We start from the raw sequence: 19656 nt of genomic DNA, 5'->3' as shown, positions 1-19656 counted from the left end.
CTGAAAGACAAATGTATAAATCAACCATTGCTCCAAAGACAAATAATATAATATGCTTTTAAGCAATTTATACTTTAACAATATAGAGCAGAATGAAAACGAAAATACTACTTAAGACCACTCAAGCTGAGTCGAATTCACAAAGGTTTACAGGTTTTTGGGGTCTGTGGCAACAATTATTCAAATGAATTGATAAAAGATAATAGCTTGTAAATCGTGATGTTTCAACTAAATCCCCCTGTTCATAAACTCTGCAGAATGTACATAATTTATTAAATTTTACATACTATTAATCACTATGTTAAAAGTTGATAAAATTTTAATAAAACATAATAAACATAAATTTTTGTTTTTTTATTTTAAATATATTACCTATTTTTTAAATACCATTTAAAAATATTAAAAATCAGAGTTTTCATATTATTAATTATAAAAATGGTGATAAAAATAACATCTGCAAGATTATTTAAATTAAAAATGTCTTACTGTAATAGTTACATTTATGATTTAAATTACTAAACTGAAACAAACACTTCCCTACACTTTACAGATAAATAATATATATACACATTTTGTTATTCAGAACAATATCTAACATCTCATACTATGAAATTTTTGGCTTTTCATTAAATTAAGCTTAATGTAATGACAAATACTTATCCCAAAATGTACAAAGTCTATATTTTTTTCATATTAACATTGTTATATTAATAAGGAACTTAACATACTTGCTAACAATAAAAAAAACTGGCACAGATTGCATCAAAATATATTATAGAAATGCATAGAAAAAATAAAATGGCTACCATAATGTCTTAACCATGGCACTTGCTACTATAGAATAGAATATTGTACATTGATTTCACTTAAAGATACAACTTTCAAGAAATAAAATGCAAAGTGATATATAAATCTTTAACCTACATTATAATAAACTATTCAAAATGTAAAATCTCTGAAAGAAAATATCTCACATTTTGAACCACCATCATGTTTCCAAAATCAGAATTTCATAATTAGAAAATATGGAAATGCCATACATATTAATAACAGACAAAATTTAAAATCCAAATATGCATACGCTACACATAAATTTTATTGGGAAGTAAAAAAAACAGCATTAAAACACTGAACTTGAAAAATTACACATATGAACAGCTAAATACATAGAAAGAAATGTAAAGAATAAATTAATATAACTTTTAATAATTATTTCAGATAACATCTCAGGATAATGTCTATCTTCCCAAATGCAAATTTTATGAATCATTTGAAATTCATTTACTAGTTACTAAGGTTCTTTAAAGGTAAGGGAGGAAGTTTTTCCAACTAAAAATGAACAATTCAAACCATCATAGATATCCTTGTAAATATATTCTACATGTCGCAAGTGAACAAACACTAATAATCAACATTCAAATTTTTTTAACTCTTAAGGAAAAATATAATATTTTTTTTTATTGATGCTTATAATTTTTAATGATATATCGATTTGGAACAAAATAAAAATATATATTAGTGATAACAAAATTATTAGCTGCAATGCCGACAGATTACTTTTACTATATCATCTATTTGTTTACCTTTTTAATCAAACATAAATTCTGCCGTACACTGCATTTATTAATTTCTTCTAAGCATCACTCATAATAAAAATATATAGGAAATAAACGAAGTCAAACTTTTCAAAGCATAAACAATCATAAGGCAGAAAGCCAAGTTTTTTAAAAGAAGCACCATTTCGCAAAAACAGAACTTTATTAAAACTTCATTAAACTAAATTAAGATGTATTTTCATCTGCATCTTTGTAATTACATGTCAGCTACAAGATAACACATATAAACATTGATCGAACAAAGCATGCTGATATTCCTTATCTTAAACAAAACAAAACAATATATCCGAAGCGTATATGATTTTATTTAAATATTTCAGCTCAATGATAAGGAAGAAACCTACAATAAATTTCATAAATAAAATAACTGATCTAATTACGGTAAATAAAATGTCATGTGGTGTGAGAACAAAACCCAAAGTTACAATACAACAAATGGGAACTTTACCTTCGTGTGTCATATCAGACGTATCCTTCAATGAACCTATATTTTTAGTAACAAACACTTGCCTCACATCATTGCAGGAATTATTGCTGACTATACTATCACTATCAAGATCAAATGTTTCGGGAAATTCTGTAGAAGTCCTGTCATTTGCAATGCTACTGGAGAACATTAACCCAAACACTACAACACACATAACAAAAGCTGTAGAAGAGGCCATGTTTATATCTATCCGTCCACGGAAGAAAATACGTCAAAATCACAGACAAGGGTTTTAAATCCAAACAGTGTTATGATTTAATACCAAACTCGTAAATAATAGTATACTGAAGACCGTCTATCGGTTTCATTTATTAGGTCACTATGTACACATCTCTACACGACACAAGCCTACAGCCGACTGTTTCCAGACGGAATATGGTTGCCATTTGCCTTTGGATACCGTGGCGAGGTTTTCTCTCTGGAATGTCGCCAAGTGATCATAAATTTAAAATCGGGCGGGGTTGCAGAATAGGATTGTATTCTCTCACGTCGGTCTCATAGTATATTCACCGTCACCCTCCCGGTATCTTATTTACCGGTGGCGTCGAAGAGACGTTCTAGCCATAGGCGCCGAACTGCTTACCACCTATTTCTAACTTAGTAATGTTTTCATGTCTGTTATGTTTTTTTCCCTCTCTTTATGTATGCTTAAGCTATCGCCTGCCGTAAAACAGGAAAAAAAAAAACCACCTAGTTTAGTATTTTTGCTACTCCTTAAACATCCAAGCTAAGCTTTAAGTAGCAGAATTCTGTTTATCTGGACTCTAAATATCAGGATCGATTATTGATCTTCATAAACCAAATAAAATTAAACTTTAAAGTTTTTATTAAAAATTAACATAAGATTTTGAATCAAGCATTTTAATTAAAAATACCATTATTTACTTTAGTGTTTAATTTAAAATTTAATTTTTCGATTAAATTTCGAATTTTTCGATTAAAAAGAATTCCTTCTTGCTGATTTAAATAAAGTAAGAAGATAAAGCAATGCCTTACATATTTTGTCTAGAAGTTATTAAATGTGTTTACAGGAATTTACTGTAATTGTGGGAGGGAAAAAAAATAAAAAAATACAGCATTGTAGAACATTCAATATCCGAGAACTACAGAGCGAACTTTTTTTTTTTTTTTTTTTCCAAGAATTATATTCTCTGCAAATAAATATTTGCAACAATATTATTTATTGTTAACCAGATGGCGCTTACGTATTAATAGTAAACGTATTAAAAATAAAAGGGATTCAGGAACAAGAAAAAATTGCTACTATAAAATTTCAAATTATAGTTTAACATCTCGCAAAAGTTTGTCATTGAAAATTTGGAAAAAAGCTAAAATTTATAAAAATAAAAGTAATCTGCGATTTGAAAATTTCAGCCTACCTCGAAAATTTTATTTTCATGTTTCAGAAATTAAAAAAAATATTTAAAGTTTGAAAAATAACGTTTTTAATATGCAGATTTAATAAAATATGTTTTAATATTAATAAAAAGGTCTAATATGCTTCAGCGTAATACCTGATATAATTTTAAATTAGATTACGATATGCTAGTTTAAGAGTAGCTAGTACCCTGAGTTACTAGTAATTTAGTAACTCAGGATTACTAGTTAAATGAGAGAAGTAACTCAGGGTCTTACTAGTGCCTAGACCCATTAGACCTTAGGCATTAAAAGTGTCATTATTTCATCGTAAGTTAATGCTATCTGATTACCTGCGGACTTTAATTATTACAGAAGTAGCTGTGAATTTATTTCAATGGACCGCTTGCGTACGAAGCAATTAGCAATACTTTCGATTTTCTATCTATGTCAACAAACGAAGCGAGCTGAAATCAATAAACATCTCAGAGAATTTCCTTCAAGTTATTTAAAAAGTAAAATTTTTTAAAATATTTTTTTTTTCTCATGTTAAATAAAATAATATTTCTTGTTCCCATTTCACAAAACTGCAACTTTATTATTTTAACGTTTAAGCTCAATTAAAAAATAATTTCAATTAAGAATTCAGGTGCTTGTTTTATATTTATAATTTTGAATATAAAATTGTATGAAATTAAAATATCAACATATTAAAAATATATTTTGAACAAAATTTCAAAAAAGGAAGAAACTATGTAAAGAGGCCTCCAATTTGTAAAGTATTGCAAGATTTCATCATAAACATTAGCTTTTATTCATTACATTAAACGTGTTGTATCATTTAATCAATAGATTAAATGTATAGTGTCTTTGCGGTACGGGACACTCAAAGTATGCGGCAAGCCGAAAGTCCTCATGGGAGTTTAGAGTAACGGAAGAGGGGTGGGAAATCCTCGGATCCGATCCCCATGGTGCTTTTTTAAAATTGGAACAGAAGAGAACATAAAATTGGACTGTAACCTATATGGACCTCTAGGCTCTGAACAACAAAAGACACAATCGTATATTGCTTGCCGCAATAACAATTCGTGGGTTTGTTCTGATTACATCAGATAAGTGAGGTTAGTAACAACAATAATAACATAAATAAATACAAACGATTTCTGTGCACACCATGAAAAATATCAAATATATTTTACTTTTCTCGAATATTTTAATTTTCTATTTAATTTAAAATAATTCGCCCACCTGTGATAGTGATTAGTGATTCTGACTGCCGTACCAAAGGACCCTGTTCGAATCCCAGAGAAGGCATGGATGTTTATAAATGTATAGTGTCAGTGAGGCGGGGGTTCACTCGGCCGAACAGACGGCGAATGCGAGCCGAAAGTCCTCTTGAGAGGTTATGGTAGGAGAAGAGGGATGTTTTGATTTGATTTATATGACTAAATATGAGTATGTTGTAAAATGGCAGCTATAAGTATTTAACGGCCAAAGAATACGAAACTGTGGAGTGCATATCGCACCCATAATGATGTGTAAACAAGAAGATGTGTCCTAAGAAATGGTTTTCAAAAAATAAAATTGTTTGCTGAAATCAAGGCCACGTCTACTAAGTTCTTCTCCTTTCTTAAGTCCCATTCACATTATGTTTCCGCTACGAGGGACTGGACATCGAAAGGAACAGTTCTCAGAGACAGGACATTTCCAGGAAACCTACGTAGCTAGGTTTACCATTTTCACTTACTACAAAGACTTGAAAGCCAAACAGCAATCGATTATCGCTCAGAGTGAGATCACGTGATTCTTCAGAAGCAGAATTTTCCTCTGACTGCTTGATCTCTACGCGGGACAGAGATTCAACCGAAACATTTTCGGCGAGGTGCCAAAAAATCCCACGTATCCGGTACATTGTTTCCGTAGCTAGGTGGGACTTCGCTTCCAGAAGTGCTCTTTTTCTAGGAATCCTCCCGTTTAAACCAGTGCTACCAGAATCTCGTTTCTCAGAAAAGTCCTAGCAGGTACCCTCGCTAGCTGCGATATCCTCTTTAGGAATCTACGCAGCTCTATTACTCTCTATGGGCAGTAAAGAATTGTTAAGTATTTAAAGAAGTTATATTACATTATTTAGCTGGTAGTATTTTATTTTACATATTTTTATCTTACACACACACACATACATGTCACAATATTTGGGATAGTTTATTTGACTATTCCAAACTGCCTAGTTTTATTTGACTGTACTCTGTTCATAGAAGGTGTACTTTAATATTTTATTCTAAATACAGTGGCAAAATGACTATATTTTATTGTTCAAAGTGGCCTCTTTTAAAATAAGAATTTTTAAAATCTTACATGTTATTTTTTACTTTTTGGTTGATTCATTCTTTTCTTCGGAATGTCTCAGAGGCTAACGAAGCAATATCATCTAGTAATGACCATTAAAGGTGTAATAGGTTGGTATGAAATTAATAACATTTAGCTGTTTCCAGAGTCATAAAATATGTACTTAGTTACAGAATAATCGTCTGCGCAAAGGTAATCTTCCCCATACATAATTGTTAAAAATATCATAGCACATGAACTTTGAAAATTTTATTAAAATTTAGCATGTGGTTATCCAAATATTGAATAAAATGATTTAACAAAAGAGTAAAAATGTACAACAGAAATTTAAAAAATGATTTTAAAAAAAATCTGAAAGCTTTCAGATTTTATATTACACCTAAAAACGGCGTGTTTCCCCCCCTCCAACATTTTGTGTGTTACCTTTATTTATTAAATATCACATTCTTTGCACTTAAACCACATAAAATTCAATTGAACAGCAATATCACAAAATATTTAAAAACAGCATATCTTTAGAATTTCCTATATACAGTCTCGCGAGCTAGAATCCCCCCCCGTACAGTATTGCCATTGCTCGCCGCTTTGAAATAGTTGAATTTCTTAATCAGAAATTTGTTAAAATTTTACAAAATATGAAACAGATAATAACGTAATTACTCGTTCATAATAGTCGCAGCTCCGTTTTGAAGCGGGAAAAATCGCTAAAAGTGTACAATATTGTGTACTAGATTTCCCCGCATAATAGTCGCACCAAGACATGTACAATGAAAAATCGGCAAAAAAAGGTGCCGCTATTACGTACAGTAAAACAAATTCCAAATTCCACACTTGGGCTTTGAGAGTAGGATTACGTTATTCAAAATTTGATGTCTCTGGGTGCCATCAATTTTTCACAATGCGGGAGACATACATACCTTCATACAGATTCTTCATTATTTAATTTTTTTTAAAATATAATGCAAGGCTTTGTGGCAACAAGTTGAAAAAAATGAAAGGCCATTTTATAGTGGACGACGCAAAATGCCAAAACGAAATTAATATGGCCGTTAATCCCTGAAAATACTTTGCTGAACTCTGCGAGAATTAAAAAAAAAAAAAAAAATCCACCTTAGTTAATTATTACTCGTCCCAGCTAATCTATTAATTAGTAAATTTTCCTTCGCTATTTTCTGTAAAAGGAACAGCAGTAGAAAATCCTAAAAATCCTCTGCGTACACTAAAACTGGCAACGAAATACAGAAACACCTGCTTTTGCGAACGGGATAGGCAAGCTACAAGCGTGTCATCTGTGGCTTCGTTTTCAAAGAAATAATCGTTTCTGTACCAGTTTCGGAACAAATGTGCTCTTCAGAAACTTATGGAAAGAAACGTGGGAAGCTCAGCGAGGAAAAGTGTGTCACAGAAGATGAACTGCAACAGAAGCTGACAGTTTTGAAACGTCAAGTTAATATTATAGTTAGTTAATATTTAACCATGCTAAGAAAATCGATAGGTTTCCAGGAAGCCAAGGGAAGAAGAATCAGACAGAGTAGAAACTTGGTTAAAACTTGTGTTTAAAAGAAACTTAAATGACGTGGGAAGTAATTTCACAAGTCTAGAATCTTATCTTTTATCATTGTCTGTTTGTTCCGCGTTCTTTCAACGAATTTCAGGAAATGACTCAGCGGAAATTGCTCTGCCCTTAAACATGCCTGTTAAATAATCGTAAAAATAAATTTTGCTATTTAACAATAAAATGCCATGTTACATCTCAGATTTAAGAAATTAGTCTTTAGAATAAAAAAATAAATAAATAAATAAATAAATGTTGTTATTGCTGACAGTTAAATTAAAATACATAAAGAATGTGTAAAAATATTTCGTATTAACAACATAATGATCTTTTCTTATTATTTTAAGCTTCCCTGCTCATTACCTAAAAGATAGCAGAGGTAATTTCTATCTCTTTGTTATTCCAGTCTCGCTGCTGTCGTTATAAGACAGACAGTTATTTATCCAATAATTATTAGCTAAATAATTATATTGCAATTCTATGTACACTGCTGCTAACTACGGAGTTACTAGTCTAATAAAGGCCTACCAGTGGCCGAGCGGTAAAGTCGCTGAACACTGGTAGTTCGGCTAAGTTTCGAATTCCGCGAACCAGCTGGCTGCATGGGCTTTTTGTGTTTTTCCACACGTTTAACGTATATACCAGTCAATTTCCACGGATGAGTCCCTCTCCTTAAACAGATAGCCCTCGAGGCTTTTCTGTAATCACATAAACCAAACTAGTATAAGTTTAGTAAAAATAACTGTAGAAGACACCCGGTTAATTATCTTTTTTATCTAACTCGGTTTTACGTCCAGAAACAAACGGCTGCTGAATATGAAAAAGCACAACAAACAAGTATAGTTTATAAATCGTACTGAAAGAGTATGTGTTAAAACATATTAAAAGATTGTGTGCGACAATTATTTCAAAACTAATAGAATAAACTTTAAAAAGTGATCGAATACACGGAAACAAACACTTTTCATCGTAGAACGCATTGGTCGCCCGTTAAACGATTAAGCACTGAAGAATGTTTTTTGTTTGCTCGCAAATTAATGTTTTCTTCAGGTGAAAGAGATAAGCTACTTTCAGGCGGACTTATGATAATGAATCCGGGAGATATGTATCATTATTATTCTTTCATACCTATTTTGTTTGTGTATCTGTATTTTTTCGGTTTCTATGTATTTTATTTGAATATGGTTTATCGCTTCTAAAGTACATTTTTAAATCTGATGTTTAAATTTACAGTGAATTCTTTCAAACCATCAAAGACGGCCCACCAGCGGACGAGCGGTAAATTCGCTGAACACTGGTAGTTCGGTCCGAGGTTCGAATCCCGCGAACGGGCTGGCTGCATGGGCGTTTTTGTGGTTTTACCCGTGTATAATGTGTATACGAGCCAGTTCCCCTTAGAAAGTCCTCCGCGAAGGCATCCCTCCCCTTAGGCAGATAGCCCTAGTGTGCTTCGCCGTAATTAAATACACCACCACAAAACCATCAAAGTTACTTTTGGTTGACCTTTACACAAAATGAGTAAAAACTAAGACGCTAGAATTTTGAAAGCGTCGGGAAGAAATAATTGGAGTTCATGTCATTAACTAAAGAATGTAAATTATTGTGAATATGAAAGGCTTCAAGGAAATCCAGTTTCGCAGAACTAAATTCAGCATTAGGATCAGGGAAACAACTATAATTAGCTAACAAAATTCTTTTCTGTTTCTCCTTTTCGATGATAGGATTCGTGTTCTTGGACCGCATTCTCAATTTATAATGTGTCTCAAAAGGTCCTGATAAGTTGGTTCCAGTATCCAAATTTTGGGCGGATAATTATAAATTACCTTTTAAAATATTTAAATAAAGAGCATGGTTCATTGCCAAACGACCTTTTGAGACACCCTGCCAAAATTAACATGCTAATCTGTCATACTGTAACAAACAAGATTTACGTCGGAACTTGTGACCGAAAATGCAAACGGCGACAATGCAACGGCTTACGGGAGAATGGGAAGCGGGATCATTTCAGGCGAGAACATTGCCGGAGAAGGATGAATCGGTTTACTAACTCAGATTTGGCAGATATGTCGAACCAGTCGCATGGCCACCGCAATTCCCCGACCTGACACCCTTGGACTGTAGGGATACATGAAGTCTATGGTATACAAGACGACCGTAACATCGGACATAGATCTCGTCGCCAGGATTGTGGAAGCGGGGGCACGTGTCCGTGAATCCATGCCTCGATGCTGTGAACGAACGAAAGGAATTTCGAACATCTTCTGTGATTTAACCATGTTCTTTAATAAAAATCCTATTAACACTTCTTTGGACTTACAGTGAGTGATCGGTTAACGAACATAATCTGTTACAAGACTATGTTCGCTAACCGATCATCGATTTACCATACCTAGAACGAAAAAGTTCTAGATACCCTAAAAATTAAATTTAAAAAAAAAAAAAAAAAAAAAGTTGTTTAATTTCTTAGTAAATTTAATAAAAAAATAATACATGCCTAATGTCGATAGCTTTCCTCTTTTTCAGGATTTCCGGAAGTGATTAATAGCATTGTCGTTGTAGAGATCCCCAACCCTACTGACATCAGCTTGGTTTGGGTGCCATTATAAGACAATTGCTCTGACATCCTCCCACTTCTTCAAAAGACCTTTAATGGCTGATGTCGGCATTGGTCCTCTTTCGTCTTCCTCTTATTCAGAAGGAGACGCATTTCGCTGTGTTTCTTGGTGTTCTTCATTCAAGATTTCTTGGAGTTCTTCTGTCGTCAGAGTTCATGTTCATGTTCCATTATGAGCTCGTCTATGTCATCCTCGTTCACCTTCAATTCCAGATCTCAAGCAATTGTCAAAATTTCATCCATAATTTCAAGGGTCTCTCCCTGATCCCCTGAATGGAATCAAAACCGAAACTGGTGGTCTACTTTGTCTATAAATATTCTATTGGAATTTTTTTTTTTTTTTTCAATATAGAACTTTGAAGTTTATTAGGCAAGCAACATAATTCAAGAGATTTTGGTCTGTTGTTTGAAAACGATTTTTGGTCTGTTGGGGTTCGGCAACCCTCGAGAGCCGAGAAGTGTTCGTTAGAATTCGTTTCAGTTCGTTATCCGAATATGTGTTCGTTGTCCGAACACAAAAATCTTTCGTGAAAGTGTTCGTTGTCCGATTTGTTCGCTGTCAAGGGATTTCAATTTGTTCGCTGTTCGCTGTCAGGGTTCGTTAACCGATCACCCACTGTACTTTCTTTCTTCCCCTCTACGCCTGCGAACTTTGTCCTCTAGCGGTCCCCGTCTGCGTTTTCAGACACTAGTTCCTACATAAATCTTGTTTGCCGTGGTATGACAGACCAGCATGTTAAGTTTAGCAACAACCTTTTCAGACACCCTTTATATTCTCTAAGAATTAAAATCAGAGGATCTTTAAAATCAAACAATATGTAGTGCCTCGTCCTCCTAAACTTTAATCCTAAATGTAAGTAGCGCCCTTTAGGTGGAGATAAAGATAAGAGTTGGAGATTATCTTTCGCGAATGTTCAGTGTAGTTACTATAAAAACAGCAATTCTGCCGTAATTTAATATAGTTTTCTGTTTGTATGTAACTGGATCTTATAGTACAATAAATTTATTCAGAGACGAAAAAAATGACCTAAAATCTGAGCTTGATTGATTCTAAGCAATTTTGTTAGTGTTAAGAAATGGGAAAGTAAAAGTGTTGTTGTTGTTATTTCTACCAGTGAAATGTTTTTATAACGGCAAGAGGTGCTTTTATTACTATTATTTTTATTTATTTATCAATAACTCTTGGGAAGAAACCTCTGTCAATGACAACTAATTTCCAAGACTAGAGAAACAAAGAGATTTTGATGTATCTATTGTTTAATACACTTCTTTTCTTCTCACGTGTAGGCTGCTGTTTGTTTTATCTTGGTTCGCTTTGCTTTTACTGAAATAAAATAGCAAAAAATCAACTGACTATTGTTATTGCATTTCAAAAGTGATTTTTATTACTTCACTTTAGTAAAAGCAAACAACTAACTATATAATTGATATTTGAAAATGAAATAACAATTTTAGAAACATGAAAATAACCAAATCCACAGGCAAGATAATCTACAAATACACTGGTGTGCAAAAATTAAGGACGAAGTCGAAAAATTAGCATATCAGCTGAACGAAGAGGCAGAGCGGACAGAAAGACCAATCAGGAGATTAAGTAAGATGATGTAAGGTAGCACATGCGCAGATATGCAGGTAGACGTAATGGGGGAGTGTCTGAGTAGTATAAAGCATGTTGTCGGTGTAAGATCAGTATTTCTGGCAAAAAGATTGCACGCCGTATAGCAGTTAAAATCACACCGAGTTGCTGCCTCAGCGAGAAATGGCTAATAATCAATCTGTTAGACGACATCTGGATACTTTTACCCGAGGTCGAATCATTGGGAAGTTGGAGGAAGGCCGCAGTGTGACAAGTGTGGCTGCAGAGTTCGGAATTGCTCACAGCATCGTTTCACGACTTTAGAGACAATTTCAAACTACAGGAACAGCTATCCGGGGGTTTAATAGTGGTCGTCCACGAGGAACCACACCCGCAGATGACCGGTATATTGCCTTACAGGCCAGAAGAAACAGGCGGCAGACAGCGGGAGAAATCGCTAGACACACGACACAGGTGACTGGACGACCGATATCGCGTTTTACCGTGGACAGAAGACTGCACGGTGGTGGTCTGTTTGCACGACACCCTGTATGATGTGTACCTCTAACGCCTGCCCATCGGAGAAGACGTTCTCTGTGGTGCCGGGAACACCGGAATTGGAGAGACAATGAATGGGGACAAGTACCCTTTACAGATGAGAGCAGATTCAGTCTGAGTAGCGATTCTCATCGCATACTCATCTGGAGAGAGCGGGGAAGCCGCAATCATCCCTCGAACATCATTGAAAGGGACAGGTATGGAGGTGGCGGTGTTCTCTTTTGGGGAGGCGTCATGCTTGGTAGTCGTACAGACCTTCACATCTTCGACGCAGGTTCAGTCAACGGGACCCATTATTGTAACGAGATTCTTCTCCCATATGTGCGTCTTTTTAGAGGCGCTATGGGTCCGCAGTTCCTTTTCATGGACGACAATGCACCATGTCATCGCACAGTAGCTGCCGAACAGCTCTTAGAGAGTGAGGATATTGAACGTATGGATTGGCCGGCACGATCTCCGGATCTCAATCCCATCGAGCATGTATAGGATTTTCTAGGCAGACGCTTGGCAGCTCGTACCTTACCACCAGTAACGATTCCGGAGCTTCGATTGGCGCTGCAAGACGAATGGGCAGCAATGCCTCAACAACTCATTGACACCCTCATTCTCAGCATGAGCAGACGCTAAGAAACCTGCCTAGCAGTCAGGGGAGATCATATCCCCTATTAAAGACCGGATGTTTCTTGCTGGACACCCATCACAGGGATGTTTCGGCCTTCAGTCGCATCGCGCTCCATGCTACTTTTTCAATAAAGCTTCTTTTTATCCCTCTGATTTCTCTTTTAGTAAGTGTTGCTTACATTACTCATGTCCTTACGTATTGGGGATCTTACGGTATTTAATGTATTGATTTGGAAAGCTTTTGTACAAAGTTATATTGAAAAAACCGTCTCGTCCTTAATTTTTGCACACCAGTGCATATACAAATAACAAATGATATCATTTACAAATTTCGAAGAATTAATTGCAGTATGCACTCAGATTTTAAATTCTCCTTTTTCCGGTAGATCGCAGTTGTAGTTTTAATAACACTTTACAATTTTAATGTAAAATAATGGAAAGTTAAATCTCGTTGCATATTTTAAAAAAAGTCCGGATAGAAATTTAAGTCTCAGAAAAAGGGATATAACAAAGGAAGGTTAGAAATTATTTTGGATACGGCAAAGCATACAAAGGCTGTCTGCATATGGAGAGGGATGCATTCGAGGAAGATTTTCTAAGGAAAACTTGTATTTCTGTTGCACAATAGAAAACTAGGAAAAATGAAGCCAACCTATTCTACAGGGCTCGAATATGGGTTGAATTACCAGTAGTCAGTGGTCTTAGCTACTTGGCCTCTGGTAAAGCGAATAGTAAGATAAAAGCTATATTTCTGATGTAGCTAAATATCTTTTGCTTTATAACTTGTACGTGTAGACAAATTTAGGGACAAAATTTATATTTTTGTTGATTCTAAAAATAGGTACAGTAACAGCCCCGTATCCACTGATAACGCGTGGGAAAACTCTCCGGGCCCCATCAGTGAACGAGTGGTTAGGGCCGCTGGATACTGGTAGTTCGAACATGTTTTGAGTTCGGTTTCAGGCAAGCAGGATGACTTCGTGATTAGTATTCGTTGTTTTCCCTATGTGTAATGTAAATACGAGCCTGTTTTTCTTAGAAAATCCTCTATGAAAGCATCTCTCCGTTTAAGAGGTAATGATTCCTGCCTTCGTCTAATACGAAGTTCTAAAGATATTAAAAAATATTAAGTTTTCGCACTCGACCAAACTAATGCTATTGATATCTATCACCTTTCCTTGTACTTATCTTTCAAAAACACCGAATACAAGAAATCATCAATAGCACATTGAAATGAACATTACAGTCTTGACAGTGTGAAATTATTCTTGAATCTTGAACATTACAGTGAAAATTACAGTCTTGCTTCCTCTAATTTAATAACAGGCCCACCAGGGGCCGAGAGGTAAAGCCGCTGAACACTGGTAGTTCGGTCCGAGGTTCGAATCCCGCGAACGGGTTGCCTGCGTGGGCGTTTTTGTGGTTTTCCTCATGTGTAGCGGCGAGTATACGGGCTAGTTTCCTTTAGAAAGTCTTCCATAAAAGCATTCCTTCCTTAGGCAGATAGCCTTCGAGGCTTTGCCACAATCACATAAACTAAACTAAAACTAATTTACTAACACCCATTACGAACGCTCCGGACATTCAAGCAGATAAGAAAAACGGTAGTTCAATCTGGTTCAAACCCTGGTGTACAAGCGTTTTTTCCATGTGTAAGACGAATAGTACACAGAAAGTCCTCTACGAAGACATCATTTCTTGTACGCTTACTGCAGAGTCGTAGCTAGGGTTTTCAGCGCCCAGGGACAACTGAAGATTTCGCGCCCTCTACTGCTTGCCAAGGATGGAAAACATTTAATTCTAAAATGTCGTAACATCAGTTTGGCGCCCCTTGGATTCTGCGCCCGGGGACAGATGCCTCCCTTGCCCCCCTCTAGCTACGCCCCTGGATGACCCCATACATAAGCTATCGTCTAAGTTGAGCAGGTTGAAATTAGGATCAACATAATTCGTCCGATGATTTACCATGTAATTATATTGTGTCGAGTAATTCTTACTCAAAATCCAAAGGCAAATACAGGGTAGGTCACCTTTTATTACTGCCTTAATGTGCTTGCCATAATGTAATAGAATGCTATTCGCGAAGGGTTGTATGCTAATTAAGAATGAAAATATTCGTAAGTAGAAGTTGAGGTAAGCAATAACTATTAGCCGTAGTTTGTAGCATCCGTAGCTTATAAAATTTAATCCCGGGCTGATCCATACACATTCCCAACAAAGAGTGTTTCCTTCCATTCAAAATTCATTCTTTAAAATTGGGAGAAAGTTGACAAAACCTTAGATGTGGTTTCTGCAATTTCCTAACATGAAATAGTAATTTACTTGAGTTCATTTTAAGCTCATTATACCAGTTTTGTTAGAACAGCCAGAGCCTGCTGACATCTGTCCATTATACAACTAATGGACTGATGTTCATCTGGATCAACCATGGAGGATCAACCCTACGCAGAAGCCAAACCGTCAGTTAACAGCATCTCGCATCTTTCTTGGGATGTTATCAGGCAGCTTTAACGCCTTTAAGTGCTTTGTCTCAATTCGCGCCCTTGTACTGAAGTCGTAGGTGGTCCACTGGAACATAGAGTTAACACCTCTCACATACCTGGTTTTAAGCTATTTTAAACCCTCTGGCTAAACAGGTTTCGACCCCATGTGTGTTCTTCGATGGCATTGTTGCTGAGCATTTGTTGACGGGAATTTTCCTGTATTTAAAGATGTTTCCGTTGAGCTCGGCTTGGTCTTGAATTGGATATTGTGCTTAAGAGCTCAAATGAAAAGAAATGCTTTGTGTAAAAAGAAAGTTACTGGATCGGTTCCCAGAAAATTTCCCTGTTGGCGGCTTCTTGAAAATTCATTTCCCGCTGTTTATCTGTCTTAACAAGCCTGTCAATCGATGCTATACGGTGATTGAGTTGCTATTATATCCATAAATTTAGAAATAACAAATGAAACCTCATAGTTGAAATACACCCGTAAACAAAATTCTGTTGGAGTTCTATACTTTGAAATCACAATAAATGATCATTTGTAATGACAGCCATTTTCATATTTGCATACAGGATGGCGAAAATATACTGGCATTTGCAGTATCTCCAAGGCACTTTGCAGTATCCTCCAAGGCAACGATTCTCAACCGGTGGTACGCAAGGGAAAAAAAAAAAAAAAAAAAAAAAAAAAAAAAACAGGTGGTACGCAAAAATACAAAGTATTTTTAACTATTAAATTCAAAAATCCCGTGATGGAAAAGAACAATTGATAGAAATTTCCTGTGATCGAACTCTAACTGAAGATTTCAAAAACACACTTGTCAACTTTTGGCTGAATCTCCAAAAAAAGAGTTTCAATGCGTTTCAAATAAAGCTATTAATTTTTTTTTTTTTTTTTTTTTTTTTTTTTTTTTTTTTTTTCACAACCCATTTGTGTGAACAAAAGTTTTATTTAAAAAATAAATACAGAACAAAATTAAAAGTGGATCCTAATTTACTGTTCAAGTTAAGTTAAATGAGACCCAAATATCACAATTTTAGAATTAAAGTATTATAATTTGAATTTTGATAATTAAAATAATGAACAGTTTTTAATCTGATATTTTTTAAATGTGTATATTTAATAGGTTGCTCAAATGGCAAAATATATTTTTTTAATATTTTTATTGAGAAATTAAAAAATAAGCATTATAAAATGTCGTGGTGGTACTAAAGTTTTTCACTTTTACTTCCTTGTACGAAGTAAAAAGGAAGTATTGTAATCGCGAAAAGTTTCAGGCAGCATATTTCAACGAAAATGTCCATTTTGACCGCTATCGAATGCAATTTAACGATGTTTTTGCTTGATATCTGTACGTAAAGACAGAATAAAAGACTCGTTTCCTTCAAAAAAATTATAAAACTCGCTTTAAAATGAATTCTGAAGAAAATTTTTCATGGCTTCTGTACGAACGTATGTACGTACGTACGTATCTAGCATAACTCAAAAACGAGTAGCCTCAGAACGTTGAAATTTTGTATATAGGACTGCTATAACATGTAGATGTGCACCTCGTATTGTGGTTGCAATCGGCCGCACCAAACGTATATAAATATCTTTATATATATATCAACTCTGTTACCCGGCTCAGTGATCCCAGTTTCTTTACTCTTATACGTTTGTAAATTGTACATTTTTTGCTTTAAAAATGATTGAATTATGTTGTTTTTATCTTCCGGTTAAGGTTTTATGCCTTTAGTAAATCTGTATGCAATATTTTTAGAATTATCAACAACTTTTAAATTGTTTAAGTGCCGCTAAGCCTACTTTGATGGCGGCCATTGCTCTTGTTTACATTTGAAACAATTGAGTAGCGGATTTGTTGCCAATCTAGAGAAACTTAGCTTCGCAACAACAAAGATAACGCCTTCATTTATTATTTAAATCATGCTTAATCCTTTCTGGAATTTTTTTCGAGGAAATAAGTGTTTAAGATTTACTTCATAATTTTTAATACAAATGTTTTGAGTTTTTATGTATTTTTGCCTTGTCGCGAAGTGAAAACTGAATTAATTGAATGAGAAATACTCAGTCGTCTGTGAAAAACTGTTTCTTTTTTGTTTTGTTTGCTTAATTTCTTTTATACATCATTCTAGCTTTATTATAGTCTTTGAATAGAACATGTGGCAACGATTAGATAATTCTATTCTTTAAATTATATAAATTTTGTGCATTCTGAGTTATAATCTGAACGAAATATAATACTGTTAAGTGAATCTAGCGCCAGACTGTCGCTATGGTAAACAAATACTAGAGTGAATTTTAAAGAATGCATTAATTCTATTGTGGTTTATGCGCTGTTGGCGAAGTAGATTTAATTCAATCCAATAATTTAAATGAAATGCAAGAAAAAATGCGTATAATTTAATATTCCGTACAAGGAAGTCATGTGGTGTACACATCAGATTTTTTTGTTTAGATTTTACGCCTTAGTCAAAAGGTTGGGAACCGCTGCTATAGTTCTTTTTTTTAATTAATTTTTTTTTATTTAAAAATATAGATGTTTTTAGTTGTGTATCACATCTTTATGTATTAACAAAAGTAATGTAACTTGTTTGTTAAAACAAAATTATTTAGATTTTAATGGATCTTTAATATAAGCACTCGGCAATGTTAAATTTTTTTTTTTGCTAGAGATTTGAAGCCCACTTCCAGTTTTTTAAAGTAGTAATCCTGAAAATTTGACTATATCTCCTCGGTTTACATATTTTGTGATTTTAGTTTAATCAGTTTCATGGTGGAAAATGATCAATGATTTCATGATTCAGTTTAATCAGTTTCATGAGTGTAAATAAATATTATTAAGCGTGTCGTAATATTTAAGAATCTATTTTATAATAATCGGAAAACATTTATGCTGAATCAATTTTCACATATCGGATTCAGCGCAGAATTTTCTGTTTTGCAGAGTTTTGGATTACATTGAATGGATCACATCGCTGAAATCCAAATCATTGAATTCGTGTTGAAAATCACATTGTTGGATTGCATTTATACTCGATGGTCCTCAATATTAATTGAATGCAGATATTTGAATCTTTCCTTAGATAGGGTACTAGACGATTACCAGGCATATTTGCAAAATCTCTTCAAGTATGCGATCGGAAGCAAAATCGGTCTCAAAATTAATTGAATGAAGTAAAATTAATACAATGCCTCACAACCGGGATAGCGAGGCGCACTGCCGTACCGAAAAGCCTGGGTTTGAATCCCGGAGAAGGCATGAATGTTTGTAAATGTATAGTGTCTGTACGGCATGGGGCCACTCTAAATATGCGGCAAGCCATAAGTCCTCTTGAGAAGTTGATAGTAGAGGAAGAGGGATGAGATACCCTCGGACCCGTCTCCACGGAGTGCTCTTCATCAAATTGGGGATGGAACTGAGCAAAGTCGTATTGTCACCTGGGGTGGTGGTGGTGGTAAAGGCTCTTGCCAACGACAGGCGTAATCTTGCACTCCTTGTCACGGTGACTTTCGTGGGCTTGTTCTGATGTTACTGTCAGACAAGTGAGATAAGTCACAGCGACAACGACGAGATTAATATAATGAATAAACTGTTGGCTTAATATGACCTGCCAGTTAGCATATGTAGTTTCTACTCTTCTTGGCATGGCGGTAATTTCCATTCGAATATTTCTTGCAGTTCCTCAGAAGGATTATTTTATATTACTTACTTATAATAGCTGTTATAAATGACATTATACGAGGCGTATTCGGAAACTAAGTGCCGTTTTGAAAAAAAAAAAAAAAAAAGAAAAGAAAAAGAAATAGTAAAACAATTTTTTCGAATCCAATTTTACTTTTACATGAAAATACATGTCTTAAACTATTTTTCAACATAGTTTCCGCCAATGATCAAACACTTGTCATAGCGGGTGACCAGTTTTTGTATACCATCGTCAAAGAAACTTCCCGCCAGTTTCGATAACCACGACTCCACAGCATTTTTCGTGTCATCGTCAGATCCAAAGCGCTTGCCACCAAGCTCGCGTTTCATGTGCAGGAACAAGTGATAGTCGGACGGCGCCAAGTCCGGGTTGTACGGCGGGTGATCGAACTGCTCCCAATGAAACTGTCGAATTAACGATTGAGTGACACAAGCAGTATGGGGCCGAGCACTGTCATGGAGCAACACAATTCCTTTACTGAGCATTCCTCTTCGTTTGTTTTGAATGGCACGCCTTAGGTTTGTTAAAGTCTCACAATATCGTGCCGCATTAATGGTTTCACCTCTGGGAAAAAATTCAGTAAGCAAAACGCCTTTCCTATCCCAGAAGACAGTGCACATGATTTTTTGTGATGACATTGTCACTTTGAACTTTTGTGTTTTCGGAGAATAAGTGTGTCTCTACTCCATCGATTGTTGTTTGGATTCTGGTGTGAAATGACACACCGAAGTTTCAT

General features: G+C 34.9%; 1 protein-coding gene across 1 annotated transcript in view; it reads right to left on the bottom strand.

The window, feature by feature from the left end:
- Positions 1 to 2475, bottom strand: part of LOC118182253 (glypican-5-like) — a 435867-nt gene extending 433392 nt beyond the window's left edge. Inside the window, exon 1 of the mRNA XM_085825208.1 lies at positions 2065 to 2475. Within this exon, the coding sequence (XP_085681334.1) occupies positions 2065 to 2281 (217 nt within the window). The 5' untranslated portion in view covers positions 2282 to 2475. The remainder of the gene's footprint in view (positions 1 to 2064) is intronic.
- Between the last annotated feature and the right edge of the window lie 17181 nt (positions 2476 to 19656).

This window comes from Stegodyphus dumicola, chromosome 10 (genome assembly GCF_044657685.1).
Source record: "Stegodyphus dumicola isolate Sdum_Otavi_A_Nest chromosome 10, ASM4465768v1".
In the NCBI taxonomy this organism is placed as follows: domain Eukaryota; kingdom Metazoa; phylum Arthropoda; class Arachnida; order Araneae; family Eresidae; genus Stegodyphus; species Stegodyphus dumicola.
Note: the sequence above shows the minus strand (reverse complement) of the source record. Positions and strands in the feature narration are given on the sequence as shown.